Source organism: Halichoeres trimaculatus, unplaced genomic scaffold (genome assembly GCF_033239565.1).
Source record: "Halichoeres trimaculatus isolate MK-OKI-2021-1 unplaced genomic scaffold, fHalTri1.1 fHalTri1_scaffold_21, whole genome shotgun sequence".
In the NCBI taxonomy this organism is placed as follows: Eukaryota; Metazoa; Chordata; class Actinopteri; order Labriformes; family Labridae; genus Halichoeres; species Halichoeres trimaculatus.
This window is the reverse complement of record NW_027437199.1, coordinates 23256629-23279767: the sequence shown is the minus strand read 5'-3', so window position 1 is coordinate 23279767 and position 23139 is coordinate 23256629. Positions and strand designations below refer to the sequence as shown.

General features: G+C 43.9%; 1 protein-coding gene across 8 annotated transcripts in view; it reads right to left on the bottom strand.

The window, feature by feature from the left end:
• foxp2 (forkhead box P2) overlaps positions 1-23139 on the bottom strand; it is a 106622-nt gene that overhangs the window by 31385 nt on the left and 52098 nt on the right. For all 8 annotated transcript variants that reach the window (XM_074697879.1, XM_074697883.1, XM_074697884.1 and 5 more), the window contains 3 exons: positions 11227-11316; positions 1707-1844; positions 458-547 (listed from right to left, as the gene is read on the bottom strand). In XM_074697879.1, the coding sequence (XP_074553980.1) occupies positions 458-547; positions 1707-1844; positions 11227-11316 (318 nt within the window). The remainder of the gene's footprint in view (positions 1-457; positions 548-1706; positions 1845-11226; positions 11317-23139) is intronic.

Genomic DNA, 23139 nt, shown 5'->3' with positions numbered 1-23139 from the left:
GGGACGGTGTTGTGTTTGTCCACCTGCTGCCTGTCACTGTGATTTATGAGCGTGCTACGCTGGAACTTTGGAGGTGATGCATGTGTTTGCATGTGTTTGTGCACCCTTAGATGAACAGTTTGTTAATGAGTTGGATCCCTCTGTCTCTCATCTCCTCCACAGACCAGAGAGAGAGAGAGAGAAAGCATGCATGCAAAGGATGAATGAAATTAGCTGGAAGCATTTTACTGAGAGCTGCTGTTGATCTCCTGACTGCACAAAGTAAAGCAGGCAGAGATGTGCGACCTGTAGCTATCACCAGTTGGTTTTTATTGCAAAATTATTTCATGCAGGTTAGATTTTTCCTTTTACCATCTTTTTTAATCACATTTTAATCAAAATACCCCTGAATTAGACGTATCTAGGACTGTGGAGCTGACACGTGGCATACATGCATGTGTGTACGTGTTACACTCACCTCTTTAACCTGCTTCCCAGGGTGCTGCTGCTGCAGAAGCTGCAGGTGAAGCTGCTCCTGTTGTTTCTTATAGAACTCCTGCAGGTGTTGCTGCACAAACAAACACACACACAAACATGCTCATTTCAGAACAAACCTCCACGTCGCCTGCATTCAGTCCCAGCTATACTCAACATGTTGCTTTTGCATAATCTGCTGCAGATAATAAATAAATATGTCTGCTGCTTTTGGTTTTTGTATCCAGGCTGTCACCCCCCCACATCCTCTCCACGTGGACTTTTAATAGTCTCACAGTTCTGCAGGGGGCAACAATTCATCATATTAACAACACATTTGGCAGTCGGAGTGCTCTGGCTTCCACTGGAGAGTCTGAAATAAACAGAGAGCATCCTCAGAGGAGCAGGTTTACTACACTGAGCTGATTTCTTTAACACACACTGTGACAGTGATCCACACCATGATCCTGTGTTTATTTTATCTAATCTTCAGAAGGGTCTTTGGTGTGGATTTATGAAGCAGGTAAGAGGAATTCTCAAGAAATTTGCAGACGGGAATATTACAATTAATCAGAGCAGTTTTATAGCTCAAGGTAAAGTCATTTGAATCAACATAGACCAACTTTAAGGCCTCTTTCTAAGACTTAAGATAGCTCTCACTTTACAGTCGAGCTGATTTAGGATTCTTAAAGTCTTTTTTTTTCTTTTGTAAGGTGATAAACTTTCTGATTTTGAGTCGTTCATGTAGTTCTTAAAGAACAGCACCAAATCATTCACACTGGAATGCCTCTTCAGTTTCTGCTGCTGCTAAAACCAAGCGGAGCGCCTTAAATGAGGCGACATAATCAGAACATTCTTAATTAAACAGTTCTCTCTCTTAATCAAATCCATGAATGAGAAATGCATTTCAACTCTGACACCAGACAGAGCCGAGCAAGCACTTCCTCCAGCTGATTCCAAGTATTACATCACACATCGCCCATCACTCAGCTGCTGTCGTTCAACCCAATAGTGCCCTACTCTCTCGGTCCCTGATGGACGCTTGTCAGGGAATTGAACCAGCGACACACCAGAGGCGGTTAATTGGAGGTGACATGAGTGTCAGTTTCAGATTCCTCTTGGTAAGCGTGTCAAGGACACAAAAGCTGTGGTGAGCGGACTTATGGTGGAGTGTTTTCCTGATTCTTGATGTGTGTAGCTGAACTTTAAAGGTGTCCTGTTTTATTTTTTTGTGTGTGTGTGTGTGTGTGTACCTGCTGCAGCATGACAGCCTGCTGCTGCTGGAGCAGAGCCTGGAGCTGCTGTGGGGACAGGACCTGCTGCTGGAGGATCTGCTGCATCTGTTGCGGCGTGATCACCTGGGGACTCATCATGGCCACTGACACTGGAACCTGGATGGCGGGGAGAGAAAACGAAAGGTGGAAGTGAGGAAGGTAAACAACAAATAGGAGGATTTCAATGGGTGAAGCGTTGAGAAAAAATGAGACGTTGAATCATTTTAGGGGGCTCCTGGCACAGATCCTCAGGGACTGGGTAATTGGTGAGCAGGCCTCTCCTGCCCATGATGCCGGGCCGCATGGAGGAGACGCTGAAGGACAGATGGGTGCTGTGCCTTTGTGTTCTCGTCTTATTTTGCTCTGCCTCTGCCCCCCGCTGGGAGAAGTCCGAGATTTAAATAGACGTAGACCTTAATTAGCAGGACCCTTGAACTCCCTCTACTTTAATGTGCCCGTCAGAGCTGCATGAAAATACACAACTGTACAGCTGATTAAAAGTGCACTGATGAAGTGGACAAATCAACACCAGGTGGAGAGTCATGGCCGACACGTTTAGGGACGCCTTGGAGGCAATTTTCAAGTTGAAAAGCAGGTAAGACTACCACCAAATCAAGATTCACCTAAAAAAAAAAACAAATGAAAACATGCTTTTCTCAGCTCCAAGGCTGTTTTTTCAGCTGCCGTCATCAAACTAAAAGCTGTCAAGCTGCAGCAGCACAAAGGAAAAAACTCATCCTCTACCTTTCTAATAAATTTCCCTCAGGTAGTTTAAGCACACAGTGTTTAGAGGCTGAGTCTTCCTGGAGGTTGGCTGTGGTCATTGCCTAACCCAACCTAACCCTAACCCTAACCCAACCTAACCCTAACCCAACCCTAACCCTAACCTAACCCTAACCTCACTCTAACCCAACCTAACCCTAACCCAACCTAACCCTAACCCAACCTAACCCTAACCCAACCTAACCCTAACCTAACCCTAACCTTACTCTAACCCAACCTAACCCTTACCCTACCCCTAACACTAACCCAACCTAACCTAACCCTAACCTAACCCTAACCTAACCCTAACCCTAACCTAACCCTAACCTTACTCTAACCCAACCTAACCCTAACCCAACCTAACCCTAACCCAACCCTAATCTTACTCTAACCCAACCCAACCCTAACCCAACCTAACCCTAACCCAACCTAACCCTTACCCTACCCCTAACACTAACCCAACCTAACCTAACCCTAACCCTACCACTAACCCTAACCTTAAGTCTTTGTCAAATCGGTATGCGAAGAAACACAAGAGCAGCTGTGGTGACCCCAAAAAGCTCAATGATGAAGAAGATGTAGGGAGGATATGGTCTTTATAGCAGCAGTTGCTGGTTAAACGCCAAGCCACAACCCTTTGCTGCACATCACTTCCTGCTCTCCACGTTTCCTGTGTCTCTCTTAGACGGCAGAGTTAGTGGCTGTTACAACAGCAGAACAATAAACAGTGATACGGCCTCGGGCTTCTTCTGCTCCTCTTAAGCCTTTAACATTTCTTAAAGCTCCTGTGAGAAACTGGTTTGTGTCCACTTTGATGCCTCCTGCGGACTCATTGGGAGGCCATTTTGATCTATCTTCTTTCCTATCCTTGTCCTCTACGCTACTTTTTGGGTTCCTTTAGCAAAAGTCATCACTCATCCTGAGAATTTGCCCTGGACGAAGGCAAAGACTAAAACATTGGTCCAACACCCCACACGTGGCAGTCGTTATAACGGCTGAAATAAAAACACTGCCTCGGTCTGTAATGTTCTTGTTTTCTCTCGCAGGCCATAAACACATGTTGGTGTTCATCTGCGTCTGTTACATTTCCACTTATAAACTCCTCACAGGAGCTTTAATCAGATGTTTACTGCACAATAATGAGCAAGACTGCACCCTGTCAACACATTTAGCTTAACGCAAATATAATATCAACATGTAGTGCTAGCTCCATGGATGCTAATTGTGACAGTCTTTGGTATAGAGCAGCCATGACAGTAGCTGGCCTATACGGTGTGTCAAGGGGCCAATAAGACATCCCTGTCCTCATCGGCAGCTAATCAAGCTGCCTTGATTACTTTCCACGCATGTCCTCCTTCCCTCTCTCTCCCTCTGTCAGGCCTTGACACGTCCTTGTTTAGCTCTCCTCTCCTCCCCACCCCACCCCACCCCCAGGTTTTCCCCCCTCTTTGATTAGCCGAGACATTTGCATGGTCACTACACATTTTTCATTTTAGAAGTCATTATGCATTAGTGGCTCCTGATCGCCCGCCTTGACTAATCCTGATGAACTGAAAATCACAGCTGAAGGTCAACTTCCAGCCGGCCCCGCTGCACATTCATATTCATATTCAAACAAATCCAGCCTCCATTGTTCATTAGGGGTCTTAGAGAGAAGGGACTCCATCTAAAGGTGGTGGAGGAGGAGGAGGTGGAGGAGGAGGATGTTGTGGTACATCTCTTTTCTTCCTCTGGACTCCTCTATGCAGGAGTGCAAAAAGGAAAAATGCATTCACAATAAGCGTGGTGCAGAACAAAAGCCGTCAAAAGTTGCAAATTAAACAGTCTGTGTGTAATTATGCAAATGCAATGCTTACACCTTCAGTGTTATTAACCCTTAAAGGTACATTTGCCGGGTAAGTAATTACCCCCGCAGTCACTCCTGGTTTTGTGTTGATGCCATGACAATAGGAGGAGAAACAACATGAGTGATGCTCTCATTAAGACTATTAATTGGATGCTGGTTCAAAGATGTTTTGGTTCACAAAAGAGATGCAGCTCCAGACATGCAGGATCTCAAATGTATGCACACGCATACATAAAGTGGAATTAAATATAAATTCTTTATTGCACTTCACTTGTGTTTCTTGTGTGAGTAGCAGCTACAAGCATTTGTATTCCGGTACCTGTGAATGAATAATGCAGGATTTCAGCAACAATGAATAAAATAAAACAAGACATCAAGAAAAAAACAAAACAAAACAGCATAAAGGAAATTTAAAGTGCAAACAACAAGGTTATAAAAGTGGGAAGTGCCTCTTACACTTTCATCAGCTTTTTAGAGACATAATAGGCGATAATCATCTTCGTTTCACCACCGCTCCAAACAAAAAGAGGGAAGAGAAATGGGAGAAAAGGCAGCAGGAAGAAAGAGAGGGGAGAAAAGGCAGTGGCCCACGTCCATTGTGAAGTGCAGCACAATGCTAATTCCAGCATTTAACTGCATGCTTTTCTGCTTGACGTATCAGAGGCTCCGAGATGAAAGCAGATAAGTAATTGCTCTCCTGGTTCTTATTCTTCACTGACAACCCATAAATTTAATTTTACACACACGTTCATTTACATTTTCGAGTATATGACATGATAATTGCAGGAATATAACACCTCCATTTTGCAGGATACCGCACGAGGGCTTGATTGACGGGAGCGGTGAATTGAAAGGAACAGGAGGCTGAATTGCCTCTCCTAGAAATGATTTTGCCACGAAGGGATAAAATTAATGAGCATTTATGAGACGATGGCAGCGGCGTAAACATCCACACACCGTGAATAGACTCGCTTTCACAGAAGAGGAGCCATGATATCCGATTGGGCTGCTCCTCTGAGCCTCTGTTGTACAAAAGGATATATTTCTTAAAGTGCTGCACAAAAATAGCTAAAGAATTGATTCAAGTGTTTGAAATCTGCTGATGTGGCCACTTGGGCCCTGCAAAACAAAAAGGTGCTTCTCCTGTTTTTAATGGTGCAAAGAGCGGTTTGCAAATCACTTTTTGACGAGTCATTCAAATGCAGACCAAGTTTGCAAAGGACATGCTCGTTATTTAGTGTGTTTCCTATTTGAACCCCTATTTGTTTATGTTCCTTGTCCGAAAAAGAATGATGAGCTGTATTGACATGAACTTTGAAGCCATGTGGCTGGCCCGAAAGTTGGAGAGCAAAACAAAGGACCTTTAAATTGGCTCCTGATGTGAAAACACTGGCGGGGCCCCTCACCAGAACAAGCAGATCATTACACTGCTCTTGTCACAGCCGCAGCCTGTAACCAGCCTCTCCAATGCCTCGCAAAAGGTCAAGCTCTTTCAATGGAGAGATCTCAGGTATCTCTTTCAGGCAAAAAAAAAAAAAAAAAAAAAACCTTGGCAGCACCCGGATGCTCTCGTTATGTTTGATTTAACGGTGCATTCTGGCATTAAATGCAAAACACCACATCAGCAGTGAGCAGTGGCCGGCTATCTGCAGCTAACTATCTGCACCAATGGACAAATGCACTTCCAGCAAATTACGCCCACTCCTCTGTGTGGTGCTTTATCTTTACAGGTTTTATGAGTGAACTCAAATTACCTAACGTAGGAGATAAGTGGTGTATCAGGGTTCAAACTTAAACAATTAAAGTCCAGCGGAGAGGAATTCTTTTTACTCCATTTCTCTCCGTACAATTCACTTAGCAGCAATAAGAAGAGAGGAGCTAGTGATTAGATGTCGGCCATAAACATCGCAGGGGCAACGGATGTGGAGCGGTTATCATGACGGAGGTTGTTCCTGTGGTGCTGGACAGGCGTGGAGCAGCCTCGGTTGAGATAAATGCAATGAAAAAGGGAAGAGGGTCCTAGCTGGTAATTACTGAGGATCCTTGGCAGGGGGAGTCACTGCTAATTAAGCCACGAGCTTCATTTGACACTCTGAAAGAAAAAAAACAGAAAGATTCTCCTCCCTTGTGTCCCCTTTTCATCTCAATCTCCTGAGCCTCCCAGGGGGTGCAGGACCCAAACCCAGTCCCCTCAGAGCTGGTGGACTCCTGACCTCTCAACTCCTGCTCTCCATTCTCTCGCCAATTACTGCCAAATACAGCCACACCATTATTGATATCTGGGACTCTTCACTCGAGGACCACAGAGGCCAAAGGCCGGCTGCCTGGGTGAGCCTGTCGCTCACAAGTTCAACTGTGTGGTCTGCCAGAAGACGCACACACGTTTGGATGGTAAAATCATGTAAGCGCTCAAATGCACGTCGTGTTTTCAGCTTAGGGAGATCAATACCCCAGATTGTCAGGAGTGTAGCTAAGTGGATTACTGAATGTTTTCCTGAATCAATTTCCATAACAGTTTGGCAGCAGCACACGAGAAGCACAATTTATCATAACATAAAGACCCATCGTGTAACAGGCTCTAATAAAAAAGCCTGGGGAGGTGGGCATCAGCTTCTAACCATTTCCATATTGATTTATCTCGACATGCAGATACTCATTGATTAAGCCTCCTGAACGTGGAGAACACTTCTACTCATTGTTTGTGTCATTATCGGCACAAATCATGGCCCTGACTGACGCCTCCCTGCAGGTGAACATAATTTAAGACTGAATCAGGAGTGACACGCAGAGCAGGAGAGGTAAGGAAAAAAAGAAAGTGCAGAGGAGAAGAGTGTGAAAAAAAGTAAGAGAGAGGGAGCACAAGTGAGAGCGAGAAGGGGGTAGGCACTTCCCTCTGATGTTGCAGGTAATATGGCCTCCACTGGATCAGCCTCTTCATCAGTGACACACAGTAAATTACAAGTGCTTCAAGCAGCTCAGTGAATTATAGTTCATCACTTGGAAAAGGCTTTCCCCCCTCACCGACGGGGCCCGGGCGTATCAGATCTGCCGGTTAGGATCCAATTAACACCCTGGCCAGAATCATCTGATTGCATGTGTAAGGGCTGGTATAACTCGTTTATTGCACCCATGTATCTTCTGTCACAAGGTAAATTTGTTGCTGCTACATCAAAGGTCTGAGCTACTTTTTTTCTTTATCCTTCCCTCCTCCTCCTCACTTTCTCTTGATCCCCCTCCAAACTCAGCTACCTCGCCTTGGGGTTGCATTTCCAACTTCTTTTGCATCACAATGATGAACCTGCTCTGTCCTCGCAATTTAGCAATCTTGTCCTGTAGGTGTTGTAAATGCAGAGGGGGGAAAAAAAGAACGGAGGTGGGGTGGGAGATGGGGACCGAAAAAAAATCTTGTTTTCTGGTTACAAAAGCAGTAACCAAGGGTGTTTGACTTAAATATGCTGACGTTTTTTTTTCTCTTCTTTCTTTCAGAGTCAACAGAAGTTTTTCTCATGAATAACATAATATTTTCCCCCTCTCTTTTTTCCTGTCGCAGTGATAATTTTCCTCTATTTTCAGATCCGACCAGAGGGGATGCAGAGGAAAGATATATTCATAAATGTAAATGTGAACTAGCATGCTTTAGCCACGCACGTTTGGAGTCGGCTAACCTATACAGAGGCCTAGCGTCGCAGCCCTTTTCCTTTTGCATCCGCGTGTGTGTTCCGGATGAGAGCCAATAAGCAGATGAGCTCTGAAATCGAGACGATATTGGCTCAGCGCTGGAACGTGTGGACCTGACCTTTAAGAGTGTGACACTTCTCAGGATGGCCCGGTGCCCACGACCAATCCGACTTGGCCTGGAAACTGAAGAATCTAAAGAAAGCGTCTGTGTACCAAACCTAAAACCTTCAACATTTCATTCATACTCTAAGCAGAGCATGCACGGCCGGGGCTGAGGTTATTAGTCTTGTAAAAAAGCCAATTCACAGCTTGACAGTGTGAAAGAGGCCGAGCAGAAGTTGTAACACTTGCTTTGGGGGGAGCTCTCAGGTTTTTGGTGGTTAGGAAGGAGTCATTAAATACTTTGAGGAGGGTGGGGGGGCTCCTTCACACTGTCAGCCCCTTATCTCACACACAAGCAGAGTAATGGCTCCTTCCTGCTGTTAGACACAGGCTCCTTGCTGCATAGAGGTGGTGGTGGTTTGTCACAAAGGCAGCTTGGGGCAGGCATGTTTGGTGGAACATCAACTTCAGATGAGCCGTTCAACAACTTTCTCATCTAAGCTCAGCTCTCTTTACATCTCGTGTTGCACAAAGTAGCTTCCAGCAGCGTGAAACTTGAAATAACTGTCATTGTGCTGGTGTTTGTTCATGTGCGTGGATGCATTATGTACGTGTGTGTGTGAGCGAAACAACAGACAGATTCGTAGGCCACTGTAATCCTCTCCGCCTCTCCTTGTCCGCATTTCTTTATTTGTATTTGAAATGTCAGTGTATAAATGCCTTTTCGGGGGGAGGGGGGGTGCCACACAGAGAAGCAGGAGAGTGAGAGGAGACCAAAGGAGACGAGAGGGTGGCGCGTGCCTTGGGAGAGCGCTGTAAGCAGCATGGCAGAGGCAGGAGGGGATTTACGGGGAGAAATAGGTGTTTATTGAGTGCTCCCGTGGGCTTACTGTGTAATAATAGACCTGTCACATTACGCAAATGTGGAGAAGCAGCTTGCGTGTGTGTTTGTATGTGTGTTTGTGGGACTGTTTTTTTCTCCTTACATGTGTGCGTGAATGCCAGAGCTGCCTGCCTCCGCATCATCAACTCAGCGACGAGCGAGCGGATAGAATTAGTCAGGCGAGAGCCTTTAGCTGCTAATACGCGTAATTAAAACTGTGAGCTGAGGCACTTAGATGCTTGTGTACTAAATAATTTACATGCCATGATCTATGGATCATTTCCCGCTCTTAAATACCAAAGATGGGCGAACAAGAGGAGGAAAAAGAAAGACTGGCAGAGGATTTATCAGTATCTCTGCCATAAGCAGGATGTCATGCTAATATTAATCCTTTTCCCACTTTATTCTCTGCTAATCATACACGGGGATCAATGTGCGTGGAAAACATACAGCTTGATTGCCATTGACTCTTATCAAGCCGTGATGCTAGCAAACACTGCACCATGCCAGCCGCTGTGGCCTCGTAATCCAGGTAAATAATGCAGCTTTATTGGGTAAACTCCCTCCAGGCATGAATAAAAAAGTATCTGAGATTCAGCACAATAACAGCAGGCTTTTTCATCCTAGTTCCCCCGCCTTATGCTGATACTCACAGGATGGAGTATTACGCCTAAAATGTCATCTGGAATGAGTGGATTGGAGCTGCAGTCCCACTCTGTTAGTGTGCATCAGTGGGAGAGTTTCTTTGCATGGAGACTTTTTGGAACAAAGAGGTGAGGATGTTAATAAAAGCTGGATCAACACATGGATTAGTTGGGGGGGCTGAGGACAGGCCTCTCTGATTCATATTGATTCATATCGCCAACACAAGCCAAGGATGGAGTAAGCAAATGTAAATATTCAATATTTACCATGTGCTGGTGTTATTAGAGGCAGGGGCTTGGGCAGGGGTGGACAGTTATCATGCACCCACACCGCTCTGGTTCAATATTGTTCTTCCTGCCTTGTATGTATTCTACTTTGTGAGTATGCAGGCATTTGTAGATCAGGATCCCATTTGTTTGAGAGCAAGAGCTGCAGAGAGCGTGTGTTTAATGAAGTATTCTGCTTGTTTTCACACAACAAAATAAATAAAAAAATACACCCTCTAATGAATAAACACCCCCACAAAAACATATATGTGAATCGTGGAATTATTCACACTCTTGATGAGGTGGAGCAGAATTATTAAAATGCAAAAGCATGACTGAGTCTTATCTCCAGTACGTAATTAGGTACACAGGGGTGCGACTCCAATTGAAGGTGTCGCCATTGTTAGACTCTGTGAAAATATCAACGGGTGAGGTTAACGCCAATTTCCCTGACATTAATGAAATGCACAGAGCCCCTAATGAGGTAAACCATTGCTCCTTGATAGTACTTATTAGCTGAGTTGAGGGCACAAACTCCCACACTTCAATTTCAAACGGCGAAAAAATAAATTAAATAAAAGGAAAAAAACACACTAATAATAAAAACATGGAGCAGATGTCAAGAGGCCTTACATAATTTGGGGCAAGAAAATCCAACTAAGCGTCTTGTTGGTTTAAACGAGGAGGAAGAAAAGAGTGTGAGGAAGATGGTAACACCAGGAAGGAAGAGGCAGGCGATGTGTTAATGTGTGCGTGAGTGTGTCTGTGTGTGTGTACAAGTGTGACCTTTTCCAAATCACTGACAACAGGAATAGACAGCTCTACGAATCAATAAGGCAAATTAGTGTTGAAAAGGGAAAATGACAGGCGGGTAAAATTAGCTGTGGGTGTAAGATACTCGTGACATGTCTTTCAAATAATAACCAACCTCTGCATCTTTAAGTGTCAACAGCAGAGAGGCTGATGGAGCACAGGGTGTGTAATATGAGTGTGTGACTGTGGAAGTGTTGTTCTGAAACTCTGCCTGAAAATAAAGCTTACAAAAAAATCACATAACCCTTTACTGTGACATTTCTCTCTGTGCTCGGCCTCTGTTTTGTTTTTCTTGTATGTATGTGACTCTTAGCATCCTCGGGGACCGGCTTTGTCCAGCGTTAGGATTCTAGCAGCAGGTCCGAGGACTGCAAATCAAACACACTTGTGGAACAGAGGAAATCTTCTTTTCTGGGGACCATGTATTATGGATGGACTTAAGAGATTAGACAGAGGGAGGCGCCTTCTTTTTCTTTTTTCTTTCCTTTTTTTTTTTTTTTTTACCTGCAGTGGACGCTGCTTGTCCTGGCTCTTTGGAGATTTCAGGCCACTGCCTGGCTGCTGCAAGAGTAATTGCCTCGCTGCTTGTAGGGCCTGGGAAGAAAAAGAGACAAGACAAAAGGCAGTGTGAGAAAACAAGAGAGAAGGAGAGGAGAAGAAGGCAGCTTTTTCAGGAAACCCTGTCAAATAGCAGATGAACAGCGCATTTGAGACACCATTTAGTAACAGCTTCTGGTGTGTGATCAAAAATAAATAGAGAGAAGAAGGAGCGCGTGGAGGAGGGCGGTGGGCTGGGGGGGAAAAGGCAGAGCGTCAGTAGAATTGACCTGTCTAGTGCATGCTCAAGTGAAATACCCACTTCTCGCGGCAAATTACCAGCACATTTGCATATTCATAATATCAATTTGAAGTAGAGGCAGCACCATGTGAAGTGTCCCTGGGAGCTGTAATTAAAGTTGACAAAATCAACATCAGATTACATTTAGAGTGAATTAACTAGCTGCACAGGTTGTGCATTAAAGGGTGCTGGGTGGTGGGAAGAGAGACTGTTTACACGTGAAAAATTAAGGAAAGTCTGATTCATAAGTTGTAAAATCTGCAATCATGACTCTTTGATTTGTTCACCAGACATGGATGATAAGAATCAGAAGGGGGCCGGGATGTGGTGTAATTTATTTCTCCAGGGTTTGATGGGATTACAGATCCCCACCCGTCCTTTTTTTTTTTTCTGCGTTTGTTTGACGAGCGAGCTCCAGCTTCACACAGGTACGGCGGCAGCTGGGCCAGCAGCTTCACTGCGATTCTTCAAGAGCAGCTGGATGAAAGAGTCTGGCAGAAAAGAACATTGTGCACAGCTGCTGCTGCTACTGCTGCTGCCGCTGCACACAGGAGTGTAGCTTGTATTCCTCAGGCCCACAAGCATCAAGTGGGGAGAGAGAAAAAACATGTACGCGTACACACAACACAACACAACAACTTCACAGGTGTCTCTGTGTTTCTGATGAAAAAAGAAGAGGACGAATAGGAGGGGAGACGGAGAGTGACACCTCCTCAGCTCATTTTTATTTTCTGGTGCTTGCCAGTATCCATGACAACAGCTGCCTTGACAGGGCGTGCATATGGCGCAGCTCTGCCAGCTGGTGGGAACAATGTTTGAACTAGTACATTGAGATCCTGAGCAAACAAGAGGAGAAGACGAGCGAGAGGGAGAGAGGGACGGAGCGGGAAAAAATGAGAGGGAGGGGAGGAAAAGTTGCCATGTCTTAACCCCTCAGGGAGTGCAGCCACCCCCTGATCAATTATGAAAAGACAGAGCTGAGGAGGAGGAGGAGGAGGAGGAGGAGGAGGAGGAGGAAGGCATGGGGAGGTGGGGGTCTGTCTGTCTGGGTGCTCAGGAGGAGCCAGGCTCTCTGAACTCAAGTAAACAAACACATTACACTGGCACTGGGTCCTAAACGCATTGATCTGTCTCCTCGCTAAGAGCAGCCCAGTCGCCTCTGCTTTGTATGCATTTAAGTGTGTGTGTGTGTGTGTGTGTAATGTGAGCTGTTCACAACACACACATATGCACCTATAAAAAGTTGCTTTTCGCAAACACCTGCAGAAATGTAACGCACACACACACACACACACACACACACACACACACACACACACACACACACACTCATACACACGCGTGCAGCTTTGTTCCTTGTGGGTTTTGGCTTAATGGACGGGAAATCAAACATTTGCTGCATGCACTGAAGGCAAAAGACAAAACAAATTCGCTGAATGCAGCCAATCACGTCGCTAATTAAAAACACAGGGCCTAATTAATCTCCCCATGATTGGTGAATCAAAGTAATTATAAGGTTTATTGAGTCCTGCACACAGTAGTTAGAGGGGAAGGCTGCCTGATGAGTGCAACCCGGCGTCGCTGTCAGGAGGAAATGTTTATCTGTGTGTGAATCAATAATGACTCACTGTGTTAGACCCAAAGTCAAGAGAGCCACTCCATATATTACACACGGTCAAGAGTACAGAGGGAGAGATGTTTTTAAGCGCGCTGCAGGTAAATATCAAGGGAGGTGCAGGCATGAGAGGTGACGCCAGGAGATCAACTCCAGCCGGCTTATTAAAGAAGAAGTCTGCTCAGACTGCATAAAGAGTTCTCCTCCAAACATAACACCAGGCCTATCAACACCGGCAAAACTTTTCCACAGCGGTTTGTCATGCCTGAAACTGTCTGTCACCTCTTCCACGGAAGCGAGGTTAGCCATTTTTCTGAAAGTCTGTGTGGAAGGTAAGAGAAAAAAAAAAAAAAGTCCTGTCCGCTCGCTTTCACTGGCTCTGAGTATTCAGCCATTACAGTAAAAAGCACCAATTTGTGCCACCCACTTTTCCCACTCCACAGAGATGGCAAGCTGGAGCCCATCTCGTAGCACAAAAAAGCGCAAAATGCCAAGGAAAGTCATCAAAAGTTTGCTGAAGAGCTGCCGGAGCGGACAAAACACAGACGAGTGCGGGCACAGCGTCTATTTAACCTGGGTTGCTATGCAAGAAAAAATGACATCCCCGGTCTATTAATGCACACATTGTATAAACAGCACAATGTGACACATTCTTCAGAATGGGCGAGCGAGACAGACAGACAGAGGAAGAGAGCGGGAGAGGGGGGAGAGAAAGAGCCAGACCCCACTATATAAATAACAAGGCACTCAGAGGCATATTTGATGTTGATATCCATCACCGAGGTTGGAAAAAAGGGAAAAAACAAGAGGAGGGAAAATAACACACGGAGCGACCGAGACCGCGACACAGGGATCCTTATGAAAATAAGATTCAGCCCAAATGGATCTGCTGTAATTGGTTTCAGATAGTGAGGTCAGGAGAAAGGCGATACAGCCGACTATTATGCGAAACGGACTGAGAAACAAGAATGTTTACACAGGCATTCCTCTGCTACATTAATAGGCATGCAGAGATCACCGGAGAGCCAGAGAGTGAGAAGAGACTGACAGAGAAAAAACACACATCAAGCATCCATTCATCCCTCTCTCACTCTACCCGCCTCTCTCTGGGCCCCGGTGTTTAGACTCTGGACTGAACAGGGTAATAAGCAACACCTATCACAATGCAGCTCCGTAAAGAGCATGCAAAGATCTTAAACAAGCATGAAACACATTAGCAGGCCCTGAACACCGGGCCCAACCATAACAAATCTCCAGATTGCTTATTGTGTGTGGTGCAGGGGGGGATAAGACTTCCACTAAGAATGTCACTCTTTTAAATCCACCTGGAGACCGACACGATACGCAGCCGTGACATTGGAATTGGATATATCTGAGGGGCTGTGACATTGTGTTTGGACAGCGCAGATCACTTCCTGGCATGGGTCACGTTGGGGGTTGTTGTTATTAGGGGATATAGGAGATATTGGAATGATTGCACAGGTATGAAATAAGGGGCTGGCAACACCTTCAGAGGGTTTCTGTACACATCCAGACACTTTGGTTTCGTGAGGCTGAGCTTTGTGATGCTTTATTAGCTGTAGTTAACCCTGATCTGAAAGGTAAAGATGAATTTTTTGTTGCATTTGAAAGAAGTGGACATGCCACTACGAAAAAGTTTCAAGACTCAAATTTACAACTTTGGTCATGGCCATCTTGGTTTTTTTGAACCAGAAGTGACATTCATTGGATGAAATGACCAGTAACCATTAATCAGTCTTTAATCTTGCACTCCAGCTAATCTCATTCATATGGACTCACACGTGACTCACTATGTGGTTGGCAGACACTTTAGTGTGCAACTGCAAGAGATGGAAACATGTCACTATGTTCCACGTTAGAGACTCAACCACTGAGCCACAGCCAAGTCTACTTGCTTTATCAGTGATTTTACTTCTAGATAATCAAGCAGAGGATTCTGGCATGGCCTCATCTGCCTCCAAGCTGCAGAGATTAAATAAAGAAGCCCAAACAGGTCAAAAATCTGGAACACTTTTGGTAAAAAGAAAAAAATTCTAGGTCTAAGCTGTTCACTTAGCTGGAAGTGTTGCTGGATTTTTGATTTTTTTATTCTGAAAGGTATAATTTTTTTCCTAGTTGAACACCACGTTGAGGGTGATTTCCTATCTGCTTTCACTGTCCTCATTTTAAGTCAACCTTTGTTAGGCAACATGGTTATGCAGGTTCCAGAAGTCTTTTAAAGTAGAAGTTACAGCCTTGTAGTAACAATAGGCCTTGATTTTAACTTCAAACTAGCTGTGTCAGGGATGATCAAGAGTGAGCAGGTGGCAATGCAAATAAGAATCCTAACAGGGTGAGCAAAACACAGACATGAAACCTGATGTACTTTTCTAGGTTCACCGATTGTCATTATTCCCCAAATCACAACACCTGCATGAAACAGACACTAAAGGCCTCTGCCCACTGAATCTGTTACTTTCTGATGCATTTTTTGGATCATAATCCAGAAAACAAAGATCATGCAAAGACACCTTGCACACGGAATCTGATGCGTTTATTTTTCTATTAATTGCAAAAATTTTGCAGTAGGAGACAAATGAAATCATCGAGTAGTGACAATGATTTTGTAGTTCTTACTCTACCTGAGAAACGAAAAGAAAACTCTAGGTTTGTCCACCCCTGAACAAGACAGAAGCGAGGAGAGCTTAACCTGCTACACACACACACGCACGCACGCACACACGCACACACACACACACACACACACACACACACACACACACACACACACACACACACACACACACACACACACACACACACACACACACACACACACACACAAATAAAGCCCAATATTACAGAAAATGTAAAAATGTGATGTTGCAAGAAGCATACAGCATCTCTGAAAAGTCAAACAACCCTGGAAACAATCTGGGGCAGATGCGGAAGAAACTAAAAAAAAAAATCAAACTTGTTCTGAAAAAATAATGACTGACAAAAGTTTTGGCGTGACAATACATGGTATCAAATTTCCTTTTTAAAGTTTGTCAATTTCAGATGAAAAAAAATGACTTAGTGTGCAAAGGCCTAAACGATCATCCACTGACCCTGTCCCTTTATCCATTAAAAAAATATCACCTGTCTTATCCCGTTCTGACCAATCAGGATAAAGAATTTAACACAGTTTTGTAATAAGTAAGAAACAAGGTAATATTTACCTTTCAAGGACAAAAAAGTGTGCACCTTCATCTTATAATGTGTCTGTGTATCATATGTATCTTCAAACCCCACTCCAGCCTTTGCGCAGCCTGAGTAAATATGGTGTGTATCAGTTGTTGATCAATAAGAAATGTGTTGACTCATAAAAACAGACTCACAGAGAAGGAACAGATGTTTTGTGTGTGTATGTGTGTGTGTGTGTGTGTGTTTGTTGTGGGGAGTAGAGGGCTGCTGTTCAACACATGGCTACCGGCCAGAACAACTCCAGTCGTGCTGACAGCTTTGACAACTCCCACACGCACACACACGCACACACACACCACACACACACGCACACCACATTTTGCACACAAAAGCAGCACACCACCAGGCTTATCTGTCTTCCCTTCCAGGAAACACAGAAGGAGGCGAAAAAAAGGGGGAAAAGTGTGACACTTTATCGAGCCGCAGCGAGACTCAGGCCACGGAAAACAAGGCACAAACAGTTTAAGCTGAACAAACAAACATTGCTGATTGGACTGAGGCTGCGGCCCCGCTGGCGGAGGAGATATGCGCTGACACTCCACACCAAAATATTTACACCCTATCTTCTTATATAAGTAGATTCAGGGCAGATGGATGGGTGGATATGGGTTTAGAGGGGCTGGCTGGAGAGGATAGACAAATGAGGAGAGAAGGGGGGAGGATAAGATGTAATGTACAACATCTGAATGCCTAAAACTGTCTTCATGCAACAATATAGGGGAATGGTACAGCCACAAAAATTACTATGAGACAAATAAATAGATAAGTCATGTGTGGGCTCCCACTGATTCAATTCACCTCAAGTAACTCGATCAGATGATTAGATAGACTTTTAAAAGGTCAGAGTCAGGGATGATGCACGAGTGCCTCAGCAGTGGCTGCAGATTCAGTACAAAACCCACACAGCACTCGACACACACCTGGATTTACCACATCTGCTCAGTTTAGTGCTTCAGAGGGAGTAAAAAATAATGACTTCTTTTGTCTGCCGATGCAGACAGCAGCAGGAGGAAAAGTTGCAAATTAATAAGGTTGTTGCAACCTGACAAGATTGGATTTTTCTTCTTCTTTATTCCAAAAGCAAACGCTGAAAGTTGAAGCTAATGAGAAAGTGCCTGAAGGTGCACTAACAAAATATTTTTAGACTTGGAAACATGCGCATTTGAGAGCATATTTGCTTGACTAATGAGTGGATAAACAACTCAGATCAGCTGTGTTGGTTGCAGCTCTTATGATCAACCTGGAACGCAGTTTATTTCCCCCAAACCTGGCCTCAGTAACTGCTCGCATTGTGCCCCTGAAAAGGTGATTTCTGAACGGGTGTTTTCATGAGAAACTACAGGAGAGAAAATAAAGGAGGAAGGAGAATTTGGAAAGTATGTAGGAGTAATGAGCATTTGAATGTATGACTCAATAAATCAACAGTCTGAAGTGAAGGGGGGAGGGAGGGGAGAGGTCCATGGAGAGTCTGCTCTGGCCTCAGGATGGAGGTAAAGCTATCCAGCAGAACAATGGGCTTCTGTGTCCCCTTCTGCTATCTCTATCCCACCTTTTCCAGCTACTTGCTTGCTCTGTCCCAATTCTTAGGAAAGAAAACCTTAAATATTGATCACTTGCTGTCTTTAAAGCACCTTAAACTCTCCCTCTCTCCTTCTACTCATATCCCATTATTCATTTCTTCCACTCATCTCTCTGTCTTTCTTCCCCCTACTCTCTCCCACGTCTCTCAACCCTTGTTTATTGATTCTCTAGATTAAGAATTCCTTGGGTGGAGGATTGTAACACACAAGCATCAAATTATTTTGGGCTGTGCTTATTTGCCTTTCCCTTGCATCTATTTGGCCTGCGTCTGTAGACAATTATGCCTCCCCAGCCCCAGACTCAGGTGCTAATAATGAAGGACAAATAGAATCATATGTGTAAACTTCCCCCACTGATGAAAATTTATATTAACTTTCTGCCACAGTAAACAGAGCTGCATAGCTACACCCTCCCGGGAGGATTGACGAGATGAATTTGCTCGCTCCTACCCCAGGAAGAAGAGCAGCACTATGGGGGGAGAAGAGTGTTGGAGGTAGGAGGGGCCTGGGGGGTGTCTCGCTCCATTGTGTAACCTTACACTTGTTTTTCCACCAAAGAAGACAAAACAGAGTTCTGTTTTGCTCATCAGATATATTAAGTGTGTGTTTATGTCTGAGAGAAGGAGGTGAAGAGTGTATATGAACCAGCATGGATGAGTCTGCTTCAACCATTTGGAGGTTGGCCAGTAATAACAGAGGGCACTGATGCTAACTGCTAACACCGCACTTTGCAGGGAAACACACATCGTAATGTTAAAGCTGAGCTTCACACATTAGCTCAAACTTTTATAACAACCACACGCTGTCACTCATCTTGACTCCTGACATGTTTGTTATTCTTGATAAGCTGATGGATTATCTGTGTTCTAGCAATGATTTTTTTTGTTTGTTTGTTTTTTTGCAGCCAAACTGAAGATAAACTTGAACAAAATCCTAAAGTTTATATAGTAAAGTATAAAGTAATATGCCATGAAAAAAATAAATAAATAAATTAAAAAAAATCATAAATAGTAAAATTATTTTTTTATCTGTTCACTTGCCTGTTGTTTGTTTCTGCATCTGCTAACTTTATCATGTTGCATCTTTGTGTCCTGTGGTTATCATTATGGATATTCTGTGCAAATAACCCAGATGCTTACATGAAAATGCATTTTCTGCAATTTTAGAGAAACCGACCAACAAACTACAAATATTAGCCTGCTGTGTTCAACTCAGAGGCTTACCTTGCTACATTGCACCTAATGACAGCATCGTATGCTACAAACGCATTTAATAGCCCTAGTACATATTAAATTACATATGCGTGTAACGGTACATGTATCTGTGCGAGACCGCTCCATAAGGCCGTTGGGTTCGGTACAGTGCTGTATTCGAACGAGTACAGTGAGTTTACGTTAGCCGCTGCACATGGCTCTTTAATATTCACGTGAGTACTCGTCTATGATTGGCTGAGCAGGGAAGGTGTTTTAATTTTCATGAGGAAAGTGGTCTGTGATTCCTGCTTTGCGATCATGTGCATATCATGTGGACGTGACGTCTCACTGCGAGCCAATCAGAAGATGAATATCAAAGAGGAGCTTGTGTCTGAATTGTGCATCATGGCTGCAGCTAACGACCAACCGGAGCTTAAAGAGCCTCCCCCCTCGCTGTATATTGGCAAATTTTTGGTTTAATAAACATGCTAAACAAGCAAATGGTTTTGCGTTGTTCCATACTGTACCGAAAATGTACCGAACCGTGATCCTAAAACCAAGGTACGTTCCGAACCATGATTTTTTGTGTACCGTTACACTCCTAATATCATTTGGATATATATAACTGAGGTGGGACACACTTTCCATCTCTTTCTTGGAATGAGTCTGCATATCTGAATACTGGAGTAACAGTTAAAAGAATGGTCATGTGACCTGTGTCTCATCTTAAAAGGGTATTTTTTTACTGTTTTTTTTTTTTTTTTCAAATCAGCCCTGTGTTGTCATGTGACAGAACTGCCAGGTGGTGGTTGTACAAATCTGAAAGATGTTTTTAACCCTTCAGAAAACAAGAAGTGTTCACAGTAACAACATTGTGAATATCTTGAGAAAGTATAAGTGCCGCTGAGTTCCAGAAGTGGAGAAAAACAAATAACTCCGTGAGGAACATCTATTAAAAAAATAGACAAAACACGAGGTTATGTGCAAACTGTGCCAAGTAAAACTAGGACTTATTTGTATATCATGTCTAACTACAATCACAATCATGAAATAAATCCATCTCCTGATATCTGTGGGGGAAAGGAGTAATTGGATTAATCACTGGCTAGTTAGCACAGACTAAGAAATAGCAGTTTTTCTTGGGCTGCCCATCCCCATTTCTTTTCGTGCAAACATAAAAAGCCAAGGTGGGAGAGCATCAGCAAAGAGCCCCAGGGTGCGGAACAGAGTGAACATCAGTAACGAGCATATGACACTGGTGAAAGAGTGTCTGTGGTCTGCAGGGTGAGCAGAGAGAGGCTGAAGGTGCTAAGAGTGGCTGATGTTCTGTAGACCAAGTTTAGCTTTGTACTGAAGCTCTATTATGCTCTATTCAACCCACCTGGGCTTATCATTACTTTTATTAACACGTATGTTTCAGAATCATAGAACCCACGATAAAAAGAAGCTTTTTGTTTTTTCTGCACGTTGAAGTGAAGTCATAAATCTTAGCTTGTTGGCTTTAAGTGAAACTGAAGTCATTTTGTTTTTTTGTTCAGCTCTTCTTTCTGTATCCCACTTTTATCCCACTATTTTTCTTCTGTTCTTTTATCATATATAACCTCACAAAGCCTTCTCCCCCCTTTCTCCGTGCCTCTCTGCTGGTGGCTTTAGCAAAGTCTTCACTTTGACCTGCACCGCAGCGCCACGTTTAGATAAGGTGACAGCAGGCCCATTCACAGCGCTCTTTATCTACTGCTGCTCTTAGGGAAGTCCTTTAGAGGCAGACAAGTGAGAGCTACTACAATATACTATCACAAAGAGACGGAGCAAGGAGGAGAGGCGCAGCAGAGGAAGGTATTTGTGTGGCTGGAAGACGATAAAGAAAAGCTTATATATGTGTGTGTTTGAGGTCAAGTGTTCCTTTGACCGGGTAAAGCTGGGATGACGTGGCCACAGGAAGAAAAAAAATCACAAATACATGAAGTCCTCTGGACACACACACTGTCAGGGCTCTGAAATGCTTGATTTCCTCTTTAGGTGATAATGATCCCTTTTATTTTTTGCTGTTCCAGGTGAGTGGAGGTCACACAGCTGGATGAATACCTGATCTGAAATGTTGCATTCAGGCACAGCTCACGCTGCGCACAGTGGAAAAACTGGAAGTGTGGAAAAAAAAAAACTCATTACTCAGACGTAGTTACCAACAAAGGTAGAGAGATCATTCAAACTGAGTAGTACTGATATTTTAAAGTGGCACGACTGAGTTTCTCATCAGTATTTCAGAGCATCAGACCCAGATATTTGTGTCTGTCTTTGTTGACAAGGCTTTATTAAGAGCCTACACTCCAAAAACACATGGCCAGAGGCACCAAGCACCAGATCTCACTGCAGCTAGAGAACAAGCAGCGGAGGAGCTGCATGTAGAATGCCAACACCAACACCAACACATGCTGGTGTGCTAAAACATGTGCACAAGGGGAAGTCAGGTAAATAAATGGTAACTACATCATCAAGATAAACCACATTAAAGAGTTTATACCTTATTAAATACTGAGAAAGAAAGGACAACATGCATGCAGCTCATACACACTTCTTTCCTGCAGAGGAATGCAAAACAAGCACTATCAAAGACAGGAAAGCTGCTCAGCATCACTGTCATCCATCTGCACAGTGCACACCAACAACAGCAGCGGACGTCATTTACAATCTACAAACTGTGTGTGAGCCAGTGTGTGTGTGTGTGTGTGTCCTGTCTTGAGGGGGCTCTGCTGTTGCAGGTCAATAGTAGGAATGTGTGTGTGTGTGTGTGTGTGTGTGTGTGTGTGTGTGTGTGTGTGTGTGTGTGTGTGTGTGTGTGTGTGTGTGTGTGAGAGAGAGAGAGTCTGTCTGCTGGGGCACAGCTCAGGTTAAGTGCTGAGTCTAAGTGTTCTTCTTTTCTGGGGTCGATGAGAGAACGTCGTGACCTTAGCTGAGGATGACATCATCCCCCTCTTCGGCTAACCCTGAGCTTCGCCTTCAGCTGGAATGACATACAAGTGACATAAGATATGGGCCTATTAAGGCTGAGTGTGGAGCACAGATCCACCTTTATTTCTGCAACGAGTGCCCTGAGTTTACAGCGAGGGATTACAAGTCCTGAAAGGTTGAGAAACACACAACTCAGAAGATTGAGATTTGTGACTTTTTTTATTTCTGCTAAAAAAAACATTGATTCATTTTAAGTTTTGCAGACTGATGAGATTTTTAAGACATCTTCTAGAAATAAAATCAAAAAGTTGCTGGTTTTTGCCTTAAAAATGTAAGGATTTGCTGATTTTTGGAAAGTAAACTGAAATCTTAAACTGAAATTTTCTTGACTTTTTGAACTTTTCAAAACTCTCAGGACACAGTTATTCACCTTAAAACACTCTCCACATAACCTGATGGCAAAGATAACTCAAGCTGCATCCTGACTGCTTCTGAAGGTTTCCAAGTTTTCATCTCTATCACCGTATTTGCTGTTTTTCTTTGGCCAACAGCCTCAAGGCTTTAAAATCCCACACCAGGTGCTGCATCTTACACTGACCTGCCCTGAAAAAAAAGCCTCAATCAAGCTGTGTAAGGGCAACAGATCACACCCACCCTCTGCCCCCCCCATCTCTCTCCTTATGTAACAAAAATCTGCTCCTGTGCTCTCTTCTCTCCACCCTTCATTGTACTCTGCTGGTTGTCTTGTGAATATTCCAATTACAGCGGTGTGTTTGACCTTTAAATGTCCTGTAGAAGATATAGTTATCTGCCTTCCACTCTGACACCCAGCGTCTATCAATCAGTGTTTCACCCCCAACATCCTCAACAGAACAGACGTGTGTATGTGTGTGTGTTTGTGTATATGTGTGTGAAGAAAAAAAGAAAGAAAGAGACAGAGCTATCAAGAGCAAAGACTGTGACTTATCCTGGCGATAAAAATGTAGGAATGCACAC